Source organism: Ursus americanus, chromosome 2, assembly GCF_024610735.1.
Source record: "Ursus americanus isolate L20-20 chromosome 2, mUrsAme1.1.p, whole genome shotgun sequence".
Classification (NCBI taxonomy): Eukaryota; Metazoa; Chordata; class Mammalia; order Carnivora; family Ursidae; genus Ursus; species Ursus americanus.
Genome location: NC_142128.1, coordinates 40,941,623 through 40,969,462, shown reverse-complemented (window position 1 = coordinate 40,969,462; position 27,840 = coordinate 40,941,623). Strand labels below are relative to the sequence as shown.

At 46.9% G+C, this 27,840-nt stretch overlaps 1 protein-coding gene across 13 annotated transcripts; it reads left to right on the top strand.

Moving 5' to 3' along the window:
* Positions 1-1,323: 1,323 nt before the first annotated feature.
* On the top strand, positions 1,324-27,840 carry TPM3 (tropomyosin 3). Of its 13 annotated transcripts, none has more exons than XM_087854622.1 (10): positions 1,324-1,529; positions 2,229-2,354; positions 13,322-13,455; positions 15,098-15,215; positions 15,332-15,402; positions 16,063-16,138; positions 17,452-17,514; positions 17,721-17,790; positions 19,009-19,087; positions 19,830-20,029. In XM_087854622.1, the coding sequence occupies exons 1-10, from the start codon at positions 1,413-1,415 to the stop codon at positions 19,831-19,833; spliced, it is 858 nt and encodes a 285-aa protein (XP_087710748.1). In that variant the 5' UTR covers positions 1,324-1,412; the 3' UTR covers positions 19,834-20,029. The 13 variants fall into 13 exon arrangements, with proteins under 13 accessions (XP_087710748.1, XP_045639819.1, XP_045639822.1 ...); XM_045783864.2 differs by lacking the exons at positions 16,063-16,138; positions 19,830-20,029 and adding exons at positions 16,691-16,766; positions 26,499-27,840 and having other exon boundaries at positions 1,325-1,529; XM_045783862.2 differs by lacking the exon at positions 16,063-16,138 and adding an exon at positions 16,691-16,766 and having other exon boundaries at positions 1,326-1,529.

Sequence of the window (27,840 nt, the reverse complement as noted above, 5' to 3'; positions counted from 1 at the left end):
TCAAGGGTGGACTCCAGTTTTGCCCTCTGTCCTGGTGGGTGTCTCAGTTACCCCACTGCTGGGGCTTAGTATTAACAGGAGCTATCTGTCCTTGACATAATGACTATTAGAGCCCTTCATATTCTTCTCTGATAGCTCCGGTCACCTTGAACAGTGCCCACCTCTCCCCTGGCATGTTCTCAGATTGTGTGGAGCTGGTGCACTGGGATCAATTGCCACCTGTCAGTAACAGGCTCCAAGCGGAGGAAGGACATGGCCTGGAAGGAAGCCAGGGAGAACAGAGATGGTAACGAAGATGTTTGTGATGTGTGTGTGGCAGTAGGTTAGGTGGGGGTAAGGAGGGAGCAGAGAACAAGAAGAGCAGACAGCAGCGCAGAGCTTGGTTGGTGTGGGCATGAAAGTTCTCCTTAAAGATCACTGTGGGCAAACAGAGGGCAAGATCCTACCCAGATTACTCTGACCCTCCCCTGCTTCTCTCCTCCACCCTACTTAAGTTCTGGGAGGGCCTTCCAGACACCAACCCTCTCTGCTTACTCCATCCCTGTGGCTCTTAAGGGGGAGGAATGATGTCTCCCTGCCAATTAGAGACTCTTGAAATAGCACAGTAATTTGATCTGGGGATCTGGGGGAATTGTCAAGGATCATGAGTGACCTCCCTCTTCACTGTTGCTCAAGCTCCCTGAATACTGGGAATCAAAATGGAAAACTCAACCAGTGGAGTCTGACCAGCATCCAACATAGGCGGGGTGAGAGTAATGGGGAAACAGAAGGGTACCTAGGGTACTGTGGGTGAGAAGCACCTACCTGGAATTGCCAACGTACCCTTCTCTATTTCAGTGTTTTCTCCTCCCCTTGCCTTGCTTTTTTATTTTACTTTTTTTTTTAAAGATTTTATTTATTTGACAGAGACAGCCAGCGAGAGGGAACACAAGCAGGGGGAGTGGGAGAGGAAGAAGCAGGCTCCCAGCAGAGGAGCCCGATGTGGGACTCGATCCCGAAACGCCAGGATCATGCCCTGAGTCGAAGGCAGACGCTTAACAACTGTGCCACCCAGGTGCCCCAGCCTTGCTCTTTTAAAACACCACAGAGCTGCCCCGAGAGTGGAAAGTTTCAGGGTCAGGGAGAACCTCTACCCTCCCCCACTTTCCATTGTCTAAAATCAGCCTCAGCTGTTCCCTCATTTTTCTTTGCTGGTGATGTCAGTCCATCAAAGTGTCTTACCCTGTGCTCCCCCAGGGAGAACAATCATGGGATGGAAGGAGCTGGAAAGACCATATTAGGAACAAGAGGTGGAGTCATGAGCAGAGATAAAGGCTCAAGTCTGGGGAATCATTCAGGCAGCAGCCCCTCCATTCTTGCCCTATCTCCAGTTCTCCAGTGTTCACAGGTCAGCTCACCAACAGCCACTGCTCATGATGGAGGCCATCAAGAAAAAGATGCAGATGCTGAAGCTGGACAAGGAGAATGCTCTGGACCGGGCAGAGCAAGCCGAAGCAGAGCAGAAGCAGGCGGAAGAACGAAGTAAACAGGTGGGTGCTGCCATGGCTTTCTCTCACCTGCTGGCGAGCAAGTCTGTGAGGTGGAGGAGAGTTCTCACGGGAAAGGCAGGGACCACCAGTGCCAGCTTGTTCTTTGGGTGGGAGGGACCCTTTTCTTTCCCAGCCTCACTGGGTGGACAGAGGACATCTAGGGTATTGGCCTCCGACTGCCTGCGTGACCTTGGGAAAGCCAGTAGTCCCCTCTGAGCCATGGTGTGCCTGCTGGACCTAAATGGGGGTGGATCATGTTTTGGCAGGACCCAATTTCTAGAGGAAAAGGCAGGAGCTTGGCACGGAGCATCTCTTTTCCCTTAATTTTTTTTTTTTTAAGATTGTATTTTTAAGTAATCTCTACATCCAACATGGAGTTCAAACTTACAACCCTGACATCAAGAGTAACATGATCTACTGACTGAGCCACTTACTTGGAGTCACAGGCATCTACTCCCCTCAGGGTCTTACATGAAAATCCAGCATGGCTTGGTCTTCTGAGGATTAGAGATCCCAGGGTCACACGTCAAGGCATAACTCCTGGGGCAGTTGGCTGGCCGTGGCTGGCGAGAAAGTATGTCTCTATAGGAATGGTAACACAGAGGCTGGGCTCAGAGGGCGGTCAGGGCTCAGGAGCCCTGGGTCTGAGCCAGCACCATTGTGTATATGTGTTGTGTGTGACTCTTGTGGCTCCTGTAGCTGGAAGATGAGCTGGCAGCCATGCAGAAGAAGCTGAAAGGGACGGAGGATGAGCTTGACAAGTATTCTGAAGCTCTGAAGGACGCCCAGGAGAAGCTGGAGCTGGCTGAGAAGAAGGCTGCTGATGTGAGTATTAGAGAGATGGAAGAGGGTTTATCCACACACACACAGCGCCATGTTAATACGACTCAATTCCAAACACGCTTGGACACAGACATACTTGTGGATTCACAGAGTGTAGACATACTTACATACATTTTTGCATACAATCACACGCTGACATACTCTTGTAATGGCACGCACATTTGTTCTTGGGCACATGGAGAAGATTCATGCTTGTCTCACCCTCAACCCAGGAATTTAATAGGTTTCTCAGGACCTGAACAAAGGGAGGGGACTCTAGGTCCAGACTGCTATCACTTTTCCTACCTCCTCCCCCATGCCACATTCTCAGCTTTTGTGTCCAAGACTTGGCACGTAGATATGTGTATTAATAGGGAAACTCTCATCTCTCAACTGCCCAGCAGAGCCAGCTCAGATTTCACAATGGGACAAAAGAGGTCACATTGACCCTGGCCCTATATGGGTTTATTTATCAGGGCCAATGTGGGCGTCTGCCTTTATGCCACAGAGATGCCATAGCGAGCATTGCTCATAGGGCAGCAGACAGGATCTTTGATAGACTATAATAGAAACAAGAAGGAATCCTATGGGGTAAAAGTGTCACCACCAGACCTTACTCTGTGGCATTAACTCAATTACTCAGCTTCTCTAGGGTTAGGGTTGAATTTTCCCATTTGAACATGAAATAAAATTCTTTTTTCCACTTCATGTTTGCCCCAACACCACTTACTTTCCTTTGTCTTCAAGCTTTCAGCTTAGCACAATGATAAATGAGAGGCTATGAAGGAAAGATGTTGGGAAGAAAAGTGACATAACAGCAACAAAAGAATGTCCCGGTATTGATGGAAATACAGTCAATTCTTAGCACTAAGTTAATAGGAAAATAGGAGCACGTATTTTTTAAAATTATTATTATTATTATTATTATTTTTAAGTAGGCTCCACCCCCAGCGTGAGGATTGAATTCACGACCCTGAGATCAAGAATTTCATGCTCCACCCACTGAGCCAGCTGGGTGCCCCCAAGGAGCACATATTTTTAAAAATCACATTTGGTTTTGGAAAATAGCTGGAGAGACAAAGTGGGCCATTCACAAATGTTTCCAGATCCTCACATTTGGCCTCTTTGCTGTTAGGTCTCGCATCTCCTCTTCGGCTTTTTGCCAGTCTCAGTGTCGAGGGACACGGCGATGGTTGTTGGCTGTATCATACCAGACACAGACATTATACATTATACATATTCATAGTTTCCAAAAAGGCCCCTGAAAACTACTAATTCTCCCTTCTTGGAAAACTGCAATGAACACAGGTTACCTGCAGAGCTTTGGGCAAACACTTGACGGCCTGCTGGAATTGGCTGGCCAAGGTTCCAGGTATACATGGATAGAGCTGTCTGGCTCCAACAGACAGGTACAGGGACAGGAATTTTCTCAAACCGGCACAGTGCCAGGTCAATGACAGTTCTGTGAGATGTCGGTTGACCACTCTTCAGGAGAGTCTGGAGGCTAAACAGCTAGTATGTGAGCTGGAGGAGGTGTGTCCAGAAGCAATTAAAACAACAAAGTCTAACCTTAGATCTTGGGAGAGAGAAACATAGAGGCTCTAGACAGTACCTCGGTTTTATTTAGAAGATAAAGGAATTTCCTGAGGATGAATTCTATCTGTCCTAAGCTGTTGCACACATACTTAAAACACAGTCACTCCCCACCTAGACAGGGTGCACTCGGTATATTCACTTGAGAGAAGTTTCTCCTGTTTATATAGGAGCCCACCAAAACCCGTTTTAATATGTAACATGTGGGTAGAAAAACTCACTTAACTTCTCTCCCCCTGGCAGCTTTCCTTACCAGTCAGTAAGTGCCCTCAGAGGAGTGCTGGAGAACAAGAAGTGGGAGAGGAAGGCTGTGAGCAGGAGGCAAAAATCCCTTAAGCATGGTTAAGATGACCTCAGGAAGAAAGGATTCTTTCCTCAAAGTTGGGGTTAGCAAAATTTCACTTGTAAGGTAAATCCTGTTACAGCCTAGTTTTGTACAGTGTTACTGGAACAGCACCATGCCCATTCACTTACATATCATCTATTGTTTTCTCCCTACATCAGAATAGTCACCATACCCTGTGGCCTGCAAAGCCAGAAAAACGTACTGTCTGGCCTTTTACAGAAAAAGTTGGGGAATTTCTGCCTCAAAGGATCAAAGAAGGAAAGTGAAGTGTTTATAGGAATTGGGAAAAGTGCTGAATAAGGAGGCAACAAAGTATAAAGTTGAGAGCAAGGGTCAGAGTCATCAGCAACATGATATATGCATTTTGGGGGGAAGGGCACTCTGTCCAATACAACCGTCCAAGGAAGTTCACAGCTCAGCTCCCACCTTTGAGATGAACCAACAGAGCATATTACTTTGATGCAGATATAAAGGGAAGAGAGGAGGAGGGGGAGTCAGTAAGTGTGTGTTTACACTGGGAGCGCTGGTCACCTGAGCTTTTCTGAAAGCACAGGATTTGCTGGATTGCTTGAACAAAGAAAGGGCAAGGGTATGGCAAGGTCAGTCCAAACTTCGGTTTTTACTCCCTGAATTTGTCTGAGGTCCTTTTTAAAAAAGAACTGCAACAAAATATCTGTAACATTTGCCATTTTGACCATTTTAACCATTTTTAAGTGTACAGTTCAGTGGCAGTAAGAACATTCACAGTGCTGTACGGTGATGTCTAAGGTCCTCTCAATCTGAGGTGAGGTCAGAAGCTAATTAGGGTAAACAAGGGGAAAGAGGAGTGCAATGGTTAGGACATAGAGTCATACCAGACGTGGAAGGGATGGGAGATGAGAGTTGAGGATGGACATATACACCTGCTGATATACTGTTGTATTGTTGGTCACCAGGAAAACAATAGCACTGGGCCCCTTGCTGCCCATCCATCATGCTTTTAAAGGGTATCAGGAGTCAATCCACCTGTTTCCCTGGATCAAGAGAAGATTATCTGTTCACATCTACCAGCCTCAGGAATGCAGTGGTGCTCTCAGCAGCCTTTGGTTTGTCTAAGATAAAGGCTCAGTGGCTTCACTAGGGCAAAGGGAGGTAAACAGTGCCCCCTGCTGATTGGCACCCAGATGACAACATCTCATTTCCGCTTCCATAGCCCCTCTGATCACATTTCTCCAAAAAGAGATGGAAAAATTCTTAGGCCATCAGGATAGAGTTTACGGAGGTTCAGCACCCTGTTCTTCCTTCCAAATTCCTTGGGGGGGGGGGAGGAGAAACCAATGTACAGGTTACTCTACCAAGCATATTATTTACTGTCTGAATTGTTTCCTCTAAATTGGCTCACTGATCAGTATTTTTTATTGTTCAGCATTTTATTTATTTTTATTGTTTATTTTTTTTGCATGTGTAAAAAGTATATTAAGTGAAGATACAGAAAAAGCTCTCAAGAGTGAGAGGGGTCCCAATAGGGTTGGACAGGGTTGCCAACGAGGGCCTTAAGGATTGGTCTTTTATAGAAAGCTAACCAGAACTTAAACCCTTTCAACACCTTTATTGATAACACCTTCAATGGCTTACTTCCTTTTTAGGGGCTGGTTATTCTTTGTTGGTCACAGGTGATTATCATAAAGTCTCCCACTTAGGGCAGGGTGGTCCGATTTGTCCCCTCATCTCTGGTTTCCCCACACCTCCACATTTGCTCAGTATTTTCAAAAAAGGAGATAGTAAGGTAGAGCCTCTGGAGGGAGTGTCCTCAGAACCAGGCATTTGAGGGCAGCACCTGTCTTCCCCACAAGCCCTTTCAGGAGTCAGGACTCTTAAGTCCTGCTCCACACCATAATTCTGAGGGGAAAACAGAATTGCACCAGAGGAGACATTTGTTATGATGGCTTACTGGAAAGGCAGGAGGAGTGCAAACAAACAAGAGAGAAGATGGTACAACTTTCAAGTCTCTTTACTATTGTGGTTCCAAAAATCCTGCGTGGCAGTCCCTGCAGAGGTAGCTTCTAACTCAGAAACAGCTCTCCAGGCACCTCAGAGCAGAAGTGGCAGTGAAATTGGGGGAAGTTATCACAGAACAGAGGCTCTCATGTAGCTGTTGCACGAAGGGTCTGACAGTGATCCGTAACAGGACTCCTTCCTGATAAAATGGGGGCATAAGATACCTCTCTCACCTGCAAAGGGAAATGCAAGTGATGATTAGTTAGAGACCGAATGACTGAAGGTTTGGAAGAGCTGGCAGGTTGGTAAACCGCTGGTACGTGTTTGACTCTCGAAAGCGCCAGGGAAAAGGCTAGCTCTGTAACTGAAACAGAACACTTAGTTCACAAGTGATGCCGAATGGAGCGAGCAGTCCGCCCACCTGGCCTTTTCTCCCACCCCCGGACTCCCCCCTTCATTGACTTTCAGGCGGTGGGAGAGAACCTACCCGGGCCGACCTGGAAAGGAGGCTGCCGCATGGGGCACTTTGGAGGATGGGGCCCAGAAAGCCTCGGCCTGTCCCGGCACCTGGGTTTGGAGCCTGTGTGCGGTGGGTGGAAGCAGAGGCGCGTCGGGTGCTCAGTGCGGGAGGACACAAGGTGCCCCGACGGGTGGGTGGCGGCCTGTTGGCGGGCGGAGGGGAGGGCAGCTGGCTCAGCCTGAGGAGCCGGACCGCGACGCTCCTTCCGGTTGCTATGGTAGCCCGCCCGGCGCGGCCCCGCCCCCCTTTGCTGGCCAGGGGAAGGCTCCGCCCCGCGCTCGCGCGGCGGGCAGTCCTCCCGTGGCCCGGCGCGGCAGGGCGCGGCGGTGACGTCACATCCGGGCGGGTGGGCGAGTTCCGGTATTTCAGGGCGGAGCAGGCGGAAGTGGGGGTGAGAAGCGGCTGCAGCGCCGAGCGGAGGAGGCAGGAACCCGAGCGCGAGCAGGGTCTGGGTGGGCACCATGGCCGGTATCACCACCATCGAGGCGGTGAAGCGCAAGATCCAGGTTCTGCAGCAGCAAGCCGATGACGCAGAGGAGAGGGCCGAGCGCCTGCAGCGGGAAGTGGAAGGGGAAAGGCGGGCCCGGGAGCAGGTACGGAGAGGGCGAGGCGCGTGAGGGGGAGCAGGCGCTGCAGCGGCTGGGATCCCGGATGGGGGCCCTCGTTTCGCGGCGGAGCGCGTTCTCCGGGGCCGGCGGACTCGGAGATGAAGTTGGAACCCGGAGGATGGGTGGGGCTCAGCCGCAGTTGGACCTGAGGCGGACGAGGGGGGAACTGGGTGCTCGGGTGAGCGGGCTTGACCTTTGAGGTAACTGAACCTCTCCCGGCCGGGGAAGTGGTTTTCCTCCTCCTCCTCTCTCCCAGCTCATTCATTCAGTCCCTTGGAGCCAGGCGCGGCCGGGGGAGGGGCTCAGCGGCCTCTCCCTCCCCCACTCCTCCGTGAAGGGCGGGGAGGGGTGCGGAATTTGCTCTCGTTAGAGGTTTCCGGCCGAGAGGGTGAGAGTAGGTGGGTGCTTCTCTGGCCTGGGAGGGGCAGGGCCAAACTTACTGTGCAAGGGTGGGGGTTGGGGGTGGGAACCGCCGGAAAGCCCCCGGCCTGGCCTGTTGGCAGCTTTTCCGCTCCCTCCTCCTGCTCAGGAAATGAGGCAGCAGTCGGCGGAGAGGAAGCGCGGTGCCCTCCCCGGAGGAGTTTGAAGCCACGGCACCGCCTCCCATCCTCCAGCCTGGTCTCTTTCTTCTTACGGGGGCAACTGCTAAACCTACTCTCTCAATCGACGTGAAGGAGCAGGGGAAGGGTTGGTGCCTCACTCACTCTGTTAGTGCAAATGTACGAGCCAACAAAACTTGCCTGGCCCTACCCGTGATGACCTGGAAGCAGGGACTTCTGCCAGACTCAGGCCTTTATTGCCGAAGTGTAGTCAGTGCAGGCTCAACCGGTTAAGAACACTTCCAAGCACAGCTGATAAGCCAGTTTGTGTGGCAGAGAATCGGATGGAGTGCCAGTTTCTGTCAAGGTTTCTGGTTGACCCCGGCAGTGTGGTTGATGCAGACAAAATAATGAGTTCCAAATGGCCTCTAGTGATGTTAACTCTGTTGCTGTCCCGATTACCCTCCACAGTGTCTTTTTTTTTTAATATCAATATTTGTTCAACAGAAAGTTGGAACGTAAAATGTTGGTGGAATGAATGGTGATTCTTGAAACTGCTTTCTGTTTAGAAGTGGTTCTCTAGTGTTAGTAAGCCGTAAGATTTTCCAGGGTGTAGTCTAGTGGGGTGGAGATGACCTCCTGACTTCAGGCTTTGGTTTTGGAGGATCTCAGGCTGGAAAGAAAAGTAACCGTTGCTAAAATTTGAAGACCCAAATGAAGAACTTTTCGTGGTTTATTGGTATTCCTTGTTCTTTTCCCTGGTTTAAAAAAAAATGGACTTCTCCTTTGGGGAATGGCTGAGAATTATTGTTTTGGCAGCTGCCCACCCAGTTAATACATAAAAACTATTAGAATACTCTTTTCTTTTTATAACGGGGCATGGAAATGCTGGAGTTTGTCTTCCTCAGTCACCTTTTTCTCAGGAGATTTCCGCCCTATTCATTATGCTGGTGACTTCTAATTATCAATTCAAGTGAGATGGACTGGCTGGGTGACTCTTTATGACTAGGGACACTTTTTCATCTCCTTTGTTCTGGAGACTAGATCCCCTTAAAGAGGAAGGCAGGATGGCTTTTAAAGAAATAGCCATGTGTTGAGCTGCGGTCTTGGGCTCAACATTCAAGTATGGGCATCCTAGGAATAGTTCTAGGGTAGATGATGCCCCATCTCCCCTTCCTTTCTCCCCCCAGGATTTGGTAATTTCTTGCAGGAAAATTTGTCTCCCTCCCCCCCCCCCCACTCTTCCCAGGTGACTCTGGGGTAATAGGCAGCAGAATGAGCAGCTTCAGATGTTTCTTAAGCTGTTCCTTTCTCAGAGCCTGCAAATTTGCATACTGAGTTGAGGTCTAGTGAGGAAGTTCAGATGGGGAAGTCGGGTGATAGTTAAATATTGATGAAACCAATATCTTCTTTCTACTCCCCAGCTTGAGGGAGCTTAATCGTTTGACTTTCTGCTGTGGGGAACTTTGAACTCCTCCTGAGGAGGAGACACCCCTGGGGAAGGAGGGGATGCTTGGGCTACCTGTTATCCTCTTAGGGCATTCTGGAATGTGAGTTTTGCAGGCTCCTCCCTCCTCTGGAGCTCGAAACTCAGTACAGCCTGATGGTATCTCATGCTGTTAGTGGGATTGTCACTTTTTGATGGTTTTGTGTGAACATTCACTCTTCGTTGGGAAGCTGGAAGAATCCAAAGCGGAGTCTGGAGTTGTTCTGGGATCCATCTTTCTTTTCTGCTTTCAGCCCCAGGATTGACCTTTTACTTCGTAGCACTCTGTCAAGTGTACTTTCGATTTGGAATCTCCTTTACAGTTCTTGCTAAACTTAAACAGAGGGCATAAACGTAATTTTCAAATGCAGTCTTTTTCTTTACCTGTTTTTTTGGTGGTAGTAGCAATACACATAACATAAAACTTACTATTATAGCCATTTTTAAGTATATAGCTCATCTTATCTGTTTTTAATACCTCTCTCTTAACTTATCGTGGTATTTTCCTTTTTTTTTTTTTTTCCTGGTCTAAAAAATTGAGGCGTATTATTGAATAAGTGAGTGGGCTTTAAAACAGCAGTTTTGATTCTGGCATTTTCCTAATTCCTTGTCTCTGGAGGAGTTAGAATGCCTGACTATTGTGTGGCTCTCCTGTTTGTGGGGTCTGGTGGACTACACAGCCTTTATCACCTTTCTTTGGTTTAGATTTACTCTCCAGCTGATTACCTTTCTCTCTCCTTCACGTTAGAGCACATACTCACAGGGGAGAGGCAAATAGCCCTTTGCTCTGAGTGCCTCGGCTTAGACTCCACCTTTGTTTGCTCTGGGGCACATAGCTCTACTCCCTTCCCTCCAATTTGCCTCCCCCTTGGTGAATTTAAAGTCTCAAAGGACACAGTATCTCCCTGGGTGGATACATTTGTGAAGACAGTGAACCAGAGCAGCCCTTTACTCAGGCTCACTCCTGACTTTTCCATTACTGGTTTCCTTTGAATTTCATCTATGGCTTTTTTTCTAAAAAGAGAAACCCCAGAGTGGCAGAATGGCAGATTTAGGCTAATCCCCTTATGTCCTTGGCCCTGATCTGCCTTCAAGCACCAGTGCCCTGTCGGTTACTTGCCTTGAGGTGTGTAGTGTGCTTGGGGACTCTATTCCATATGGAGGATGGTAGTGTTTAAGCCAAACTCATTTCATAGCTAAAGCTGTGATCAGTCATCTTCTAATGTGAACAAATTGCTGCTGTGTGCCTTCTCCTCCCTTGGGATCTTTGCTTCCTGGACAATGGAAAACCTATTATTACCTAAAGGGAAGATCTCAGAGTGTATCCTCTAGGTGGGTCAGAGGTGGATGGGCTGAAAGTCCAAAATCATATCTGGACATGCCAACCCTAGGGTGATTGGAATAGCGTAAAGTTTAATTTTCCCATTCTGGTTTGCAGAAGTTAGTCCCACCCAATCTCTTGCAGGACTTGATTGACCTGGAAGGGACAAGCGTTGTACATAGGTTCTGGCTTGAAGGGAAGGTCTTCCCTTATTCCCTTAGATATAGTAATAGATCTTGATTCTGCGAACTTCTGTTTCATTGTAAAGAGAACTGATCCTCTGTGGGAGGAGAAAAAAGAGAAGAATGTCTGTCCCCTGTGTCCCCCCCCCCCAAGCTTTTGCTGGGACATCCGTGGTAGGTTCTGCTTTTGATGCAGGCTTGTTCACTGTGCCCATGCTCTTGTAGCACCGAGATGTGTTTTCTCCTCCTCTTCAACCTTGCTAAGAATTCTAGTGCAAATACTGATTTGTGAGAGAAACTGCCCTAGCCAGGTTGTCATGGAAAGTGTAACCCTGCCCCCATCGCCTGTTACCTTCTACTCCGTTTGGGTAACTACTGGTAAACTGGATGGGGACTCACATTTTGTGAGCTTCTTTCAAATCTGGTCTTCTTTCTTTCTTTCTTTCTTTCTTTCTTTCTTTCTTTCAGGGGGTTGGTTTTAGGCATTTGAAGGGGGGAGATGGGGTAAATCATTGCACTGGCAGTGTTTTATAGTTGCCTGATAGCTTGACTTGTTCTTGTAATCTTGACCTGTTGGCCTTTTGAGCTTCTGAGGTGCAATGTGTCTTGTCCTAGGGGACATGGGACATCTGTTTTTCTGGAAGAGACAGGATCAGAGAATATTTATCTTTGTGGTGTTTTGAATAGTATAGTTAGAGACACAAATGGTTTCTTAGTAATATCAACTTTTGTGGATTCCTTGTTATTTTTCTCCTGGGTATTGGTGGTTATACAGTCCCAAGCTGCACAGTACTTTGAACCTCCCATGTTTGTATTTGGAAATTTTTGTGCCAAATAACCTGGGTTGTTGTTTGTTTGTTTTTGAGAGAGCGTGAAGTGGAGTAGTAGAGGGAGATAGAATACCAAGCAGGCTCCACGCCCAGTGCAGAGCCTGAGGTGGGGCTCCAGATCATGACCTGAGCCTAAATCAAGAGATGGACGCTTAACTGACTGAGCCCCCCATGCACCCCCCAAATAACCTGATTCTTAATGGGAGTCTTTTAGGCTATAGCCCTCCCTATAGGGGCTGTGGCCCAGATTATTTCTGTAGCTGCTCCCACCCCTGACTGCCAAGAGGAAATCAGGGTAATAGAATGCAGGCACAATCTGGACTGTAGAGAGAGATCATGTTAACCAGGCACTTGGGTAAGCATCTGAACTGGGCAGTGTGCAGAGTAGATTAAATTCCTGTATGGTCGTGGTGGCAGTCAGTGTGCTTACCACCAGTTAAGGTGTATGGAGGGGAAAGGTAGTCCTAAAAGGGAGGCTTTTCTGCCAGTAGAATTCATGCTACCTCCTTTCCTTGTTTCTCCATTGTCAAGGAGGGGGCACGGGGTGGCTGGCATTCTAGCCTGTGCTTTGTTGTGGGCTGGAGGTTGGGAGAGGTCTGTCACAAGCTGAGGGGTGACTACAGCGGTAGCAAGGAGCCGCCGTTCAGAAATTTGCAGGAGTGGGGGTGGGCATGGAGGAAACACTCTCTTCTGCCCCCAGTTTTTTTTGTATGTCATCAAGGCAGGTAATTTTAGCTAGAAGAGCTCCTTGTTGTCACCTTTGAAAGGGCGGGGATGGGGAGCGAGTTGCAGGGTTGGGAAGGGAGGTACCCCAGTGTTGCATCCTTTTGCTTTCTGGTCTGGACTGTTACTCTGAAAGACCTTCCCTTGGCTAGTGATCCTCCTCGTATATTAGGATAAGGTCATTGGAGGGTTAACAACTTGGGTTAAGCAGCAAATTAATAGATAATCCAAAATTCCCTCTTTAAGAAACTTTGCTTAATTTTTTCACTTTATGAGACACTTAGAAGAAAATTGCTAAAGAGTGGAACGCCCTTCTAAGCCAGAGCTCAGGCAGAAGGAACCCTTCACTGGCCACCTTTTCTGACACTAGTGTGTTCAGGAGTTTGACCTGAGTCAAGAAAGGAGGTAGTACTAATTGGCACTGGGCTGGGCAAGGAACTGAGTTTGTTTTTTTTTTTTTAAAGATTTTATTTATTTATTTGACAGAGAGAGACAGCCAGCGCGAGAGGGAACACAAGCAGGGGGAGTGGGAGAGGAAGAAGCAGGCTCTCAGTGGAGGAGCCTGATGTGGGGCTCGAACCCAGAACGCTGGGATCACGCCCTGAGCCGAAGGCAGACGCTCAACTGCTGCGCTACCCAGGCGCCCCAGGAACTGAGTTTTAAAATATGCTTCCTGTGGAGCACCTGGAAGTCTGCTGATGGGAAAGGGAGGAAATGGGTGTCTAGGTCATTGTGTCCGCATCTGCACTAAGACAGGTGTTGCTGTGTTGGACCCTGGCTCCGTCTTGGCACTCAGCCCCAATCTTAGCTCTGCTTCTCCTTTCCATTCTTTTGTTCAAACACAGGCTGAGGCTGAAGTGGCCTCCTTGAACCGTAGGATCCAGCTGGTTGAAGAGGAGCTGGACCGTGCCCAGGAGCGCCTGGCCACTGCCCTGCAAAAGCTGGAGGAAGCGGAGAAAGCTGCTGATGAGAGCGAGAGGTGAGTAGATGAGTGCGGGTTTTCAGGAGCTCATGACACTCTGAGGAGGATTTTCTTACAGTCCTGCTCCCCACTCAACCCCCCAAGTTTTTATTTAAATTCCACTTAGTTAACATATTAAAATAGTGATTTATCTCTTTGTTTCTGTTCTGCATATTCTTTTCACTTGAAAACAGTATAAGGGTTATCTGGGTGCTGTGACCTTTTATAATTGGTGTTACCCTATAAACTGATTTAATGACTCTTAAATAGGGTCCCCAGGATGGCCTCCACTGAGTGAATCATTGACTTAATTTTTGAGGTTAGTCCCCCTAAAGCAGTAGTTCTCAGCGTGAGCTCCCAGCCCAGCAGCACCTGGCAGCTCGGTGGAAGTTCAGATCCCTGGTCTAGGAGTCAGGAACTGTGGAGGTGGGGCCGCTGGTGAACCGTGAGAATCGTGGGAGCGAGGGGTTGGGACCATTGGGGAGTTAAAAAAATCGGAATGCCTAGAATTCTGCCCCAGTTAGGTGAGAGTCCATTGCAAGAGGGCCCTGGGTGTTAATGTTTTTAAAGTTCGTCTGATAATTTGTGTCCGCAGTTGAGAACCACAGTCCTTGAACCAAATCAAAACTCATCTTTGGTGAAAATAGCCAATTGGGTTCTTGCCACTATGAGTTAAACTAGAACAGAGGTGTGTGACGATATGCATGAGGTCAGAGAAAGGCTTTCAGAATCGAAAATGCTCTATCAGAATATGTTGGGACACAGTGCTGCTGTGAAAATGAGAAATGTGGCGGTCAATATACTCATACAGAGTAGTGTCCCAAATTCTAGAAAGTGAAGAAAACAATTTGCAGGATGGGGTAGGTAGTGTATGATTCTTTTGGGGTGTGGGGAAGTGGGGGGTGAGGTTTGTTTGGGTTTTGCCTATATAAAATCCTTCTCGGGGCGCCTGGGTGGCTCAGTCGTTAAGCGTCTGCCTTCGGCTCAGGGCGTGATCCCAGGGTCATGGGATCGAGCCCCACATCAGGCTCCTCCGCTGGGAGTCTGCTTCTTCCTCTCCCACTCCCCCTGCTTGTGTTCCGTCTTTCGCTGGCTCTCTTTGTCAAATAAATAAATAAAATCTTTAACCAAAAAAAAAAATCCTTCTGGAAAGGGTATGAAGAGTTTTTCTCTGTTGAGCAGGAGTAGAGGTGGGGAGGCTTACTTTGTGCCCTTAAATTATATACTTAAATATTAAGGGTGTATTATTTTTTTATTTATTATTTTTTAAGATTTTTTTTTTAAGATTTTTTTTATTTACTTGACAGAGAGAGAGACAGTGAGAGAAGGAACACAAGCAGAGGGGGAGTGGGAGAGGGAGAAGCAGGCTTCCCGCTGAGCAGGGCGCCTGATGTGGGGCTTGATCCCAGGACCCTGGGATCATGACCTGAGCTGAAGGCAGACGCTTAACCAGCTGAGCCACCCAGGCATCCCAAAGTTTATTTTTTTGAAAAAGTATTAAAACAAATAAACTAAGGTGGGGGGTGGCGTGGGAGTTCTTTTTGGTGGTAAGCAGAGAGGGATGGGCTTCAGAAGGTGCCATTCAGAGTTCCTCAGAGTGGAGTTGGTGACAAACTCCCTAGGGTGTCAGTGCCACATTTGTCCTTCTTGTCTTTGGCAGAGGTATGAAGGTTATTGAGAACCGAGCCTTAAAAGATGAAGAAAAGATGGAACTCCAGGAAATCCAACTCAAAGAGGCCAAGCACATTGCAGAAGAGGCAGATCGGAAGTATGAAGAGGTGTGGTGCCTTGTGTTTGTCCTCTTCAGTGTCGTTGGGTTTCTGAAAAAGAATCATGGTAGCAGGAAATGGCTTCATCTTTGCTTCACTGAGCTCTACGGGATCTTCTCCTGTAGGTGGCACGGAAGTTGGTGATTATTGAGGGGGACTTGGAACGCACAGAGGAACGAGCTGAGCTGGCAGAGTCGTGAGTATCTTGCTCCCCAAATCTTGCCATACCATTCTGTCCCTTTTCCTTTGGCTTGCGCATTAATGTGAATAAACCAGCATTCCTTCAACCTTGTTAAACAGGGCCTAGAGAGTGGGGTTTGTTTAGGCCCTGAGAATGGCTATGGGCTTTTCTAACTCTCTTGGCTAGTGACAGGTGACAAATGAGCCTTCCTTTATTTCTTGTAGGGAGAGTTTGCAAACTGAGGGCACATAAATACTAATTAATGTGTAGTGAATGGCTAACTTGTAGGCCTTCCAGGGTCCTCCCACCTGGAATCTGTTTCTCCTTGAAAACTGAAGTGGCTATGCTGACTTGAGATCTTTTTTTTACTCTATTGCCAGTCTGGGGAACCTGAGGGCAAGGGCAGACAGGAAGCGCTCCCCTGTTGGCACCTTCTGGGCCTTGTGTAACAAAGACAGTGCTGATGCGCATATATTTGTGCTTCCTTTGTATTCCCCTCTCCCAGACATGACATATCATGACCATGGTGGTGTTTTCTTCCCATTTTTTGGAAAAAAAAAAAAAAAAATCCCCCACCCCCCACCGTTTTGCTGCTTGTTTCCTTGCTGTGTCCTTTTTGACCTTTCTCCCTCCCCACCACCTGGCTTGTGCGATCCCCGTGACTGTCACTAACAGCCGTTGCCGGGAGATGGATGAGCAGATCAGACTGATGGACCAGAACCTGAAGTGTCTGAGTGCTGCTGAAGAAAAGGTACTAACCGTTAGACCCACCAAGAGGTTCCATGTGTGGTTTTGTTCTGGTTTGTTTCTGTTTCTGTTTTGCAGCTGCCTCCCCTCCACTGGTTGGTTTGTTGAGTGCTTTCTCATCTCTCCATGGAACGCTCCATACTCTCCCACTTACTCAGCATCTTTCATCTCTTTCCTAGTTGCTTCACCACCTCTCCACAGGGTCTCTCCCTCCCGTGGGTGATTTGGGGGACTATCTGGGTTGGGCATCTATTCCTACCTCCGCCCTAGCCAGCAGTTAGGACTTGTTCCTGCTAGTGATTTCTCTCAAGTGTTCTATTAGTATCCAAACATTCTAAGTCCTAGCCCAGGAGGGCCCAGCTTCTGACATGTTCTGTGGTAGAGGGAGGAGGGTTGACACTTGCTCAGGTGACCTGGGAACTTCTCTTTTCCCCAGTATGCCTTCCAGCTCTCTCTACATATAGGTTCAATTCACGTCTGTGTGTCTTTCTCTCCCTTTTTTTTTTATTCTCTCCTTCTTCCCTTTCCTCTCCTGCGGTATGTAAAACATTCACAGTAAGTGTTCTGAGCTGGAGGAGGAGCTGAAGAATGTCACCAACAACCTCAAGTCTCTTGAGGCTCAGGCGGAGAAGGTAGGGGCTGGTTGTGATAGTGACAGGCTTTGGGGCCTGGGCCCAGCCCTGCCCTTGATGAAACACTGGAGAAACCCATTCCTTACATAACCTAGTGAGATGTGTCCTTGTCATCCATATTCTGGGTTTAATGCTAATTCCTGTGCACTTTGATTTCTTTAGTCAAAAATCACTTCGTGGTCTCAGGGGCTTGGGGTCATGTTCTCCTCAGGCTGATACTGCTGTGCAAAATAGCAATAATCATGGGTCCCAAAAGGTTTTCTAGCAGAGAGATAGGGGCATCAAATAGTAGATATAAGACCTAATAAGCAATCAAGATAGATGACTTGTCTTTACCGTCACGTGGGAGTATTTCAGCCACGTGGCCTCAGGGTGTTGCTTCAACTGCTCATTAAATAGGGCGAGAAACACCTGCTCCGATTGGTCTGAGTAAGATAAAAACATAGGTCCATTTAAAAAATAAAGGTCTGGAGGATTCTAATATGAGGGTATCAAGACTCTAAGGACATTGATTTGTGGATTTCAAGAATCTATTGTCTAGAAATGGGCCTTGCTCTTTTTCTCATGGGCCATTCAGCACATTAAATCCAAGAGGATATTCACTGTGAGAGTGAATGTGGCGGCAGGGGGTAGGGTCTGTGTGGGGAGTTTCCACTCTGAAACTTTTATTCTGCTTCTCTTACAGTACTCTCAAAAGGAAGACAAATACGAGGAAGAGATAAAGATTCTCACGGATAAACTCAAGGAGGTGAGCTTAAGGGGTTATAAGGAAGGGAGGAGGTGAGCTGAGGGGGTTGTGGGGAAGGAATCAAAACATTCAGAGGTCTATGATGCACTTGTTAGACAAGCTGGCTTTGGTTCTGAAGGGTCTACAAATAGAAGGTGGAAGAGATAGAGAATCCTTTTTATTGTCTTGTTCATCTCTAAATCTGTCTGGTGTCTCATTTCCCTCAGGCAGAGACCCGTGCTGAGTTTGCTGAGAGATCGGTAGCCAAGCTGGAGAAGACAATTGATGATTTGGAAGGTATGGAGCCGGGGAGAGGAATTAAAGAGATGCAGAGGAAGACCTTGCCCATTGACTGTTAACTTCCTTCCCGGTCCACCAAAGGGAGCTGGTTGTGAATGGCACATGCCCCATGCCCTGTCCTATACCACAGCTAGGTGAAATGGGTCAAAACCTAGAACTGGATTTTTACATATACAGCCTTTTCCTTTAATAAGACTTTAGCTAGTATTCTGGAATTGGCATCTTTTCCTTGGAGGAGACTGGTAATGACTGCATTTACCTCCGGTTTAGCAGTCTCAAGTCTTGGTCTCTGGGTTAAAATGGTAGCCGTACTTAGAGGAGGCAGTAGGAGCACGTGTCACCCGTGGCTGCATTTGGCAGTCTGTTCATCACTTCAGCTGTGAGGTCTTGCTAAGAGATGCGGCTGTGGGATATCCATGTCTCAGAGCTGACCGATTCCAGGGGCTTGCTTTTTTTTTTTTTTTTTTTTTTTAAAGATTTTATTTATTTGGGGGGGCAAACAAGGAGGAGGGGCAGAGAGAGAGAGGGAGAAGCAGGCTCCCTCTTGAGCAGGGAGCCCAGTGCGGGGCTCGATCCCAGGACCCTGAGATTATGACCTGAGCCAAAGGCAAACACTTAACTGACTGAGCCACCCAGGCGCCCCTCCCAGGGGCTTTCTAAATACTTCTTGTCGCCATATTTTGGCAACTATGTCTGCTCTGACGAGCGAAAATGTACTTAGAGAACCTGAGATACCCTTTTTGGTTTGCTCTGGGTAGCAGGATATTCTTACTTTGGGGAGTTTGGGGAGGTAGCCTGTAGAGCAAAGGGACCAAGAATACTGGTCTTGGCTTAGTAGATAAAGAAGAAGTGTCTGAATATTAATGTGTGCTTTCTCCTTTTTCTATTATTACTGTGTTATCCCTGCTAGGAGCTGGGTTAACTGGGTGGGAGGTATCCTCTTGAGTGCCTTTGGTAACAGGAATTTCTAGTCATGACTGTGCCCAGATTCTCAGCCCTGACTATAATTAATTAGAGGTATCAAGAAGTCCAGTGGTCCTGGGGGCACAGTGGATCTGAAAATGGCCTGTTGTGGCTGCCAGGACAGATGTTCTAATCTGGGGTATTAGGCCCACAGTCACACTTTTCCTAATTTCTAATGATTCCCTCTTTTCATCTGCTTCTGGTACCTTTCACTCTGTCCCCTCATTCCTCCCTGTTGCTGTGCCTATCCAGATGAGCTCTATGCCCAGAAACTGAAGTACAAGGCCATTAGCGAGGAGCTGGACCACGCCCTCAATGACATGACCTCTATGTAACTATCTGACAGCAGAGCGGGGCTGGGACCTTGGCTTGTGGGTGGTTGGGGTTACAGGCTGTGCGTAGTGTGCTTTGGTTTTATCCTCTGGAAACTAGAATTTTTATGCTGTCTTTAAAATATTGGTGCTGATTACTTATTGGCAAAAGCCAGGGTGGCATTTCATATTGAATCTCTGGTGGCACCCTGATCTACGTGTGTTTTTTTTTAATACTTTTTGTTCATAGACCCTGCTTTATAACACCGTGATTTTTCTATTTGCTTCTTAAATTTAGTCTTCTCAAAGGGGACGCTCTAAAGGTCGAATCATGTCATCATATAACTAAAGACATAGGGCCTAGAGAGCCAGTGACTTGGGCCCTAACATTGCATGACAAAATTCACACCTCCTGGGTGTATTTAATTTGTGTCCTGATACTAAATTTCAGAGGAAACACCCATGATTGGAAATATCAAAATTCACCAAAGAATTAAGCTGAGTCCCAGAGCAAGCCAGGCAGTAAAAAGCACCAAAAAGAGTTGTTCGGGACTTCCATCCGTTTGCTGTGGACCCTTGATCCTTGACACTAATCAGCCTCTTTGTGTCTTTCCCACTAACCCTGAGAAGAAGCCAGATGACTCAGGCTGTAGTGTCTGGCTGTCTCTTCTTCCTACTGCCTTCTCTTCCCTTTTCTCCTGAATTGCTGTGTAGATCGATGCTAGTCCTTCTTACCTAGAGTCTCCTTACTTTTTCATACAGATAACTGTCACCGTTTCTGCTCTGTTCTGGATCTGCCCCCTTTCCTCGGGGAACCCAACGCCCCACTCTCGCTCTGGATTCCATTTGGGTCGGCCTGGCTGGTCCCCAAGGCATTAGAATGTAGTGGGGGGCCACAAAGCAACTTATGTATTCTTCCACTCATCCCTGCCCCCCCAAATTAAAATGTTAAGCTGCCGGAAGCCTCATGCCCCCCTGCATTTGTGTCATTGACAAAGCTGCGGTTGTCCCTAAGAAGGAGCCTTGGGGGTGTGATGTGGAGAACAGCTATTGTAGGCCCTCCCTTCCCTGACTTATATAATCAAAGCCACTTTTGTGTGTGTCTATTTTTTCTTGACATTTAAGCTCAACTGGTTTGAGTCTGTCAGAGTGGTGGGGTTAGCAGAGGTTCCCTAGGGTAGGAGTCTTACCCGCAGGCCTCGGGAGTCTGTCTGAGTCCTTTACTTTTAGGCTTCTGAGTCTGCCCGCCTGGAAGGCTCCGCTCCTCCTCAGTCTCTCCTCTGAGGGCATCCAAGTGCCTCCCAATGCATATTCTCTGCCCTTTTCCCAGTAGTTCAAATGGCGCATCTTCAGAGCACCCGATGGACTCAAATGTATTACTGCCAACCTTAACCAATTAGATCATCCCAGGTCACAGAAAAACAGAATTTTCAACAGATTTTTTTTTCTTGTCCAAACCCTTCTCACATATTTGAGGCTTACTGCCATTTGTCTGTTCGTGTGTGCTAGTGGAATAGAAGACAGGTGATAAACGATTATTACTGGAAAAGCTACAACAACCAATCACGCATGTTTCAGATAACATGCACAAGGTGGTAATAGTTTATTACATACATAAAAATGGTAAAGTGCTGCTAGTAACATTGTTCCCGGTTTATATTGTGGGATTACATGGCGACATTGACGGAGTCCTGTCCGGTTTCCACAGCTGGGATGGCTCCAGTGTGAACAGTGCAGCTGCAGTCGTACTTAGCTAAGCACCTAAGTGCTGTTGGACACACTTAGACTTTAGTTTCTCAGCAGACTATGTATTTCAAACTTGCTCTTTTAAACAGAGCCAGGTAGAAAGGTTTTCCCTAATCTAAAACTTGAGGTCTCATTGAATTCAGGTTTCTTTTTGTTTACACCATTTCCTGCTGCTACAGTGTTTGAGATTAAGGTACAGATTGATTTATTGAGCGGACACTTGACTGTTACCTTTAGAAGGCACAAAGTGACTAAGGTGGGGACAGAAATAATCAAAGTGGAGGCGCCATCCCTATTTTTGGGTTACACAGAATCTAGTAGGAGAGCATGTATATAAAGCCGATGGTGCTCTGTGATCAGTGCACAAATATAAATAAACTCGTGGAAATTCAGAAGGGGAAAGAGGTTGATTCCAGTGGGGATGGTTAGGAAAGACTCACAGAAGGAGACACATAATAGGTACTTAATAAACATATTAAAACTTGCCTCTTCATTTTTATTGGGTTCTAAAAGACTGGTTTTCTGACAAACAGATTTTAGTTGAAGGATAATGGATATTGAGCATTTTGGTTAAAGAGAAGCAAAAGAATAGAAGCACAGATAGAGATGGGAAGGACAGAATAGCTATGAAGGTAGATTTAGACAGAGTAGGGGCAGGTGTGTGCTGAAATCAGGTGTGGAGTTTTGTTTTGTAGGGAATGGGGATGCCACTGGACATGGTGAGCAAGGATATGTTCTGGTATGAGTAGCAAAAAAGAAGAGTTGATTTGGTGGCTAAGTTAATATATTACAAGGGGAGCAGATTATCGAAGTGATCCATTTGGATGACGATTCCCAAATTTCAGTCATTTATATACTAGTTGGTGGCTTTTGCCATATTCACATATTCCCTACATTACTGTTTTCTTCACATTTACTCGTTTTCAAATTTGTCTTATTATACATAATTCTAATTTGAAGTAAAAGGTTTGATGCATCCTAGTGATTTTTCCCAATGCACATTAAAACAGTATAGCAAGTAAGTTTTTTAAAGTTCACAAGCATATATTGTCAGAAATCTCCTTATGCAGCACTAGCAGCAAATATGCTACACTTTGAGAAAAACTGGGTTAGGTTATTGCAGTTTTCCTAGAGATCGCCGTCTGTAGAGAGACGGCACTGAAGGTGCACACTGTGGAGGGCGCTCAGTATGAGGAGGAAAGTCAGGAGTGACTGGTGTGGAGCCTGGGAAGGTGGTAGCGTTAAAGGTGTAGGGAGGTCATGTAGTCCTGGTGTAAAGAGGCAGGAGAGGGTAGAAGAGAAGATGAGTCTGAAATAACTGGCAGGTATCCGGGTGAAAACACAATTCTGGGGATTGAGGGGATAGGCTGATTGATGGGAGAGAGATGTGGAACTCCATATGGTTGGCAGGCCATTTAGCCCATGCAAGTACATTTAGAACCCGAGAGACAGTTACGGATGTAAAAGGAATGAAGGAAAAAGGAAAATCTGTGCAGAGGAGGAATCCAAACAGAACTGGTTAGAGGGATGGAAAGAGAATGAGTAGCTTTGCTAACTTAAGAAGTTGATGGCTGTATGATTTCCAGAGGTTCTCAACTTCAACAGGTTGAGAAGAAAGATAGCTCAAGATGAGACGTTGTCATTGATATTTTTTATTAATTCGAGGGTGCGTTTTGAGCATTAAGATCAAGGAGAGAAGCCGTATTTCAAAGAGCAGAAGAATGAACTAGTGGAAGGAAAATCAGAGCAAGACATAAAGCCTGGAGCACTGCTGTCCAGTAGAATGCCTGACAGTGATGCCCAGGACAGTAGCCACTAGCCACATACAGAGCCTGGTGAGCACTCAAAACATGCCTCGTATGACTGAGGAGCTAAGATTCTGCTAACTTTAGTGCATCTGAATTTAATTAGCCCCATGTGGTTAGTGACTGCTTGCTGTGTTGGATAGTACAATTGTAGATGTTTTAGCATTTAGGCAGGAAGAGTTGACTGGCACAGAGAAAGGCTTCCTAGAAGAGAAAGAAGTATGTGAGGATGGAGAGAAATTAGGAACAAAGTGAGGCACTGTACTTCTGGCAGCCCCTGTCCTTCCCCACGGGCGTGCCTGGAGTGCGCGAGGCTGGAGACCAGCAATCCAGCTAGCGGCGTGAGATCTGGAATGCTGTGTCATGCTAAATTCACCTTCCGCTTACTGTAGAAGTCACCCTCTGGTACTTGAGCCTGGACTAGCTGTGGGGATAGGGTCAAGAAGCATCATTGATAATGCCAGAGCAAAGCATTTTGATCTCTTTTCCCCCTGCATTTCTGAGAATGAGCCACAGGCCGATGTGTTGGAGCCCTTCCTAGCCTTCCTTGGTACTGTTGTTGGGGTGAGGCACAACACATGACTGGATCCCAAGTCACCTGGTGGGTGGGGCTGCCCTTTTGTGTTTGGGCAGCCTTATCTTAGCCCACCCAATCTCTTCCTTTCTCGTGGTATTGGTTGAATACCCCCCTCACCTTAATATTAGGGGGAAGTAGAAACAAAAACAAAAACACAAAATCTGTTCCTTCTCATCTCTTGAATTGTGAGGCTTTAAGGAGTGTGTAGTTCCCTTTACTCGTAAACCTTCCCATTCCCTTTTCCTGTTAGAGAATGAAATTGACCTGATTCAGTCCGTTGAAGCCTAAGGATGTCAGCATCCATGGGATCATTCCTAGTTAATTGGACATGCCTGAAAGGAACATCAGACCAAATGGATTCACTGGCTTGCCTTTTGTTTTATTTTGCTGTTATCAGGGAACCAAGAACTTTAACTAATGAGCTGGTATCTGATCTGAATTTTTAGTTACTAGAGATAGCAGGGTTAGAAACCTTAGGTACTAAGTTCAAGGTGAGAGAATAACCACATTTATCTTTTGACCTTCTGTCATTCTTAGGGAACTGTGCACTCTGGGATTTAATCAGACAAGAAAATGCTCCCATTTCTATCTCTTTATTACTTCCTAAATGGAACAAAACCGTCACTGACCATGCTGTTTTGAGGGACTAGATTCTGATAACCCCCTTCTTTCCCAAGACAGGAGTGGGAGTCATAGTTACCACCTTGGATTGGGTGCTAAGGAAGAGTCAGGCAGTACTTAGAATCTGTATATGATGCCACAGAAAGCCTAAGAAGTGAGAGTTCACCAATTTGAACCCCTACATTTGTCAGGGGTGCCCCAATGAATAAGACAGGTCCAATCCCAGGCCTCGTGGAGCTTGTAGACTAGTGTAGTGTTTCTCAATGGTGGATTTTGGTCATTTAAATCAGGATAAATCTGGGATGTACAGAACAGTCCTACATATTGCTGTCCCCTAACAAATAAATATGTGTAGGGTCTTCTAGTTATTTTGACAATTAAAACCTGCCCCACACATCCCCAAATTTTCTTCCGAGGGGAGAGAACAGGCAATAATAGCATTTGTATTGAGAACCACTGGTTTAATGGGAAGTGCAATTCTAAAAGTTTGCTCTAATTCTGCCCTTTAATACAACTATTAATTTTGGTTATTCCCTCCCAGGATCTTTTTTTTTTTTTTTTTTAAGATTTTATTTACTTGACAGAGAAAGACACAGTGAGAGAGGGAACACAAGCAGGGGGAGTGGGAGAGGGAGAAGCACGCTTCCTGCTGAGCAGGGAGCCTGATGCGCGGCTTGATCCCAGAACTCTGGGATCATGACCTGAGCTGAAGGCAGACGCTAACAACTGAGCCCCCCAGGTGCCCTTGTACTGAATGCTTTTACAGAAAATGTTCCAGCTATTCACTTCAGTTTCTGTCAAATCCTGATTACAGGCCAACGGTGTTCCTTCCTTTGCCCTGTTTCACTTGTCTGTTTCTCAACCCAGGGAATAAATACCTTTGCAAAGGAGATACTTTTTTCTTTTTCAAAATGTTGTCCTTCCAACTTGTCGGGATTTTTTATTTTGTTCCTCTGTTGGTCTTTCTGTCACCTGACTGATTCTTCCTGCCCTCTGTCTGAATCCTCCTTGCATCCCCCCTGCCTTACAGATGCATGTTACGTATATCAGCTAGTCCAGAGTCTCAAGAGTTTACCTCTGGTACACTACTAACCTCCCCTTTTTCTCTTTCTCCTCTGTTTCCTGTCCTCTTGTTTTTTCTCCTCTCTGTTGCTGCCGCAGAGTGTCTCTACAGCCAGCTTGAGCGAAACTGCCTGCTCTCTAGCGAGTTGAAGCTAACGCTGCGTGATCTGTGTGACTGATGGGCAGGCTCACTGGTGCCCATTAAGCCGAGCTTACTGCTCACACCACTGACCCGGACCCCAGCAAAAAGCTGATCTTTTTTTTTTTTTTTAGTTATTTTCCCCTAGGCAAAAAAAAAAAAAAATTTTTTTTTTTAGTTTATTTGAGAGAGAGAGCGCCTGAGCCAGGGAAGGGGTACAGGGAGAGGGAGAAGCAGACTCCTTGCTGAGCAGAGAGCCCAACGCAGGACTCAATCCCAGGACCCTGAGATCATGACCTGAGTGGAAGGCAGATGCTTAACCTACTGAGCCACCCAGACATCCCACAAATTGCTTTTTAATTGGAGCAGTGAGAATATTTTTGACTCCCTAACTGCACTGTAGAGTGAGAACAGTTGACACTGCATTTCTGTCCCCTTTTAAGAGATAATGGGTGATGAAGGGAGGGGCCTGAGAGATGATAGTGAGGAACCTGGAGAGTTTTCTGGGCTCCACCCTTACTTGCTGCTCTTTAGCCTGTGCGTTGATGGGAGGCTGTGTTCCTCCTGCGGGATGTTGCCTGACAATAAAAGGACCAGTTGGACACGATGTCGTGACTGCTTCATCTGCAGGCCCAGAGATGGGCCCTTCTGACTGGGTGGGAAAAAAGGGAAGGGAATAAAAGGGGTATGCGGTATTAATAGGTCCGTGTTGAGTATTTGCCCCACGCCACTACAGTAGTCTAAGTGGTTTGCTGAGCAGATTGGATTCTCCCTGGTGTTCAAGCCACTGGTTTTCCTCCTGACATTTTCCTTCTTACTTATTTTTCCTGGTTTTATGTTTAATTGTAAGTAACTATCACAGGCTAGTTTTGGAGAAGAGCTCTACAAAAATCGCAGTTGAGGTTTTACATATATGTTTGGTAGTATTCTTGGCTTTTGTGTCCTTTAGTGATTCTGTGATAGGCTATGGGGGTCTTTCATTTATCCCACCAATTGCCCCTTTCCTTGTTGGAGGAAGCCTGTATAGTGCCTGAGGTTCCCCTTGTACTCTTCTCAGGCTGAGACTCTGGTTTTTACTGGTAGAAACATGCCCATCCTTGTTCTCAGTGGTCACACCCCAGTGAGCCATGTCAATCAAGTAGGTACTGACTGTCGTGTGGGCACAGCCCAGATGAAAGATGGCTGATGCTTAAGGCTGCCTCCTTCAGTGACTGAAAACTGAAAGCCTTGGTTGGATGTGGGTGAATGAGGAAATGACTGATAAGGTCTCCAGCCTCCTCCCCCAGAAGTATAGCAATACCGGTAACTTCACACAAGCAGAGGCCCTGCAGAAGCGAGTGGTGCAGTAGCTCACGCCTGAGGCTGAGAAGGCAGCCGCTTTGTTAGTCCGCAGCTTTCCTGCAGCAGGAGTGATTCTCAGAGTGGGTGGACCTTCACATTTACTTCTAGTTTTTGTAACCTCTCTCTTTTACCCCCACTAGATAAGCTGAAATGCACCAAAGAGGAGCACCTCTGTACACAAAGGATGCTGGACCAGACTCTGCTTGACCTGAATGAGATGTAGAGACCCCAGTCCCGCCTTGCCGCTGCTCCCCCCTCTGACCCTGACTCCGCCTGAGGCCAGCCTGCCCGAAGCTGGCCTTCAAACTGAGGGCTGATCTTTAACTGGAAGGCTGCTTTCTCCTTCTGCCTCCTCTCCCACCCCAACCCCTGTGTCTTTTTCGCCAAATGGCCTCTGCCTCTCCCTAGAGATTCCAGTTGGGCTTGAGGCTGAGCACCTTTGGGAACAATGTCTAAGGGAATGTGAGCACAATGCAGTGTCTTTAAAAGCATGTTGTGATGTACACATTTTGTAATTACCTTTTTGTCGTTGATGATGTAGCGACCATTTGTAATACATTCCAAATAATTCCACAGTTCTGAAACAGCAGTCTAATCCCTTCCTCACATTGGAAAGTAACTTTTCAGTTTAGTGCATACTGCCTTCTCCACAGAGGAGGGGAAGCGGCAAGGGCCTGCCTTACTGAGAGCCAGAGCCCGGAAAGAGACCCACTCTGGGAAGCTTCATTGCTTTGTCCAAAGTACCAGCCAAATTAGAAAGGTGGTTCCAGGAGGAGTGGCCAAAAACAGGTGGCTCAGGGTTTCAGCTTTAGGGTATCTTTGAGCAACTTTATTTTTAATTTTTTTTTTCCATTGGAAGTGACCAAACAAACTAAGGTGGTGAGACCTCTGAGACCAAATCCTTGTCCTATCTTTACCCTAACTGCCCTCAGAATGGATCATGTTCCCCTTATGTTGAGGTGACCACTTATTTGCTCTCCTGCCTCCTTGAAGGAAAAAAAGAAAATTATGTGTTTGCCGCTGATTTAGCCATATGAAACAAACTCCCCTCCTCGCCCTTTGCTGGGTCCGAAGCTGCTGTCTCTAAAAGTGCCATCTCGCTGTGCTTTGTATCAGTTAGTGCTGGAGAAATCTTGAATAGCTTATGTACAAAACTGTTTTTAAATTTTGTATTATTTTGAAACATTGCTTCTTTAGGGTTGGGGCACATTGGCCACCCCGTATGGCTGAGAACTCTCTACAGTCTGTGGCCTGACAGTGTGCTGATCTTTTAAAGTTTCTTTCCCTCCCCAATTCCCCTTTCTGGTGAGGTTTCTGTGAGGCCTGCTAGGTGTGCATCCTGCAGCTTATTGGCTTAAAATGCACTCTCCTTTGGTGTGCTCTCTTTGGGGGCCGATTGGGAGAAAGAAACCAATAGTGCAAACTGTTTTGATACTGAAAATTGACAAGTGTCTTTTTGAAATAAAGAACCAGTCCCTCTAA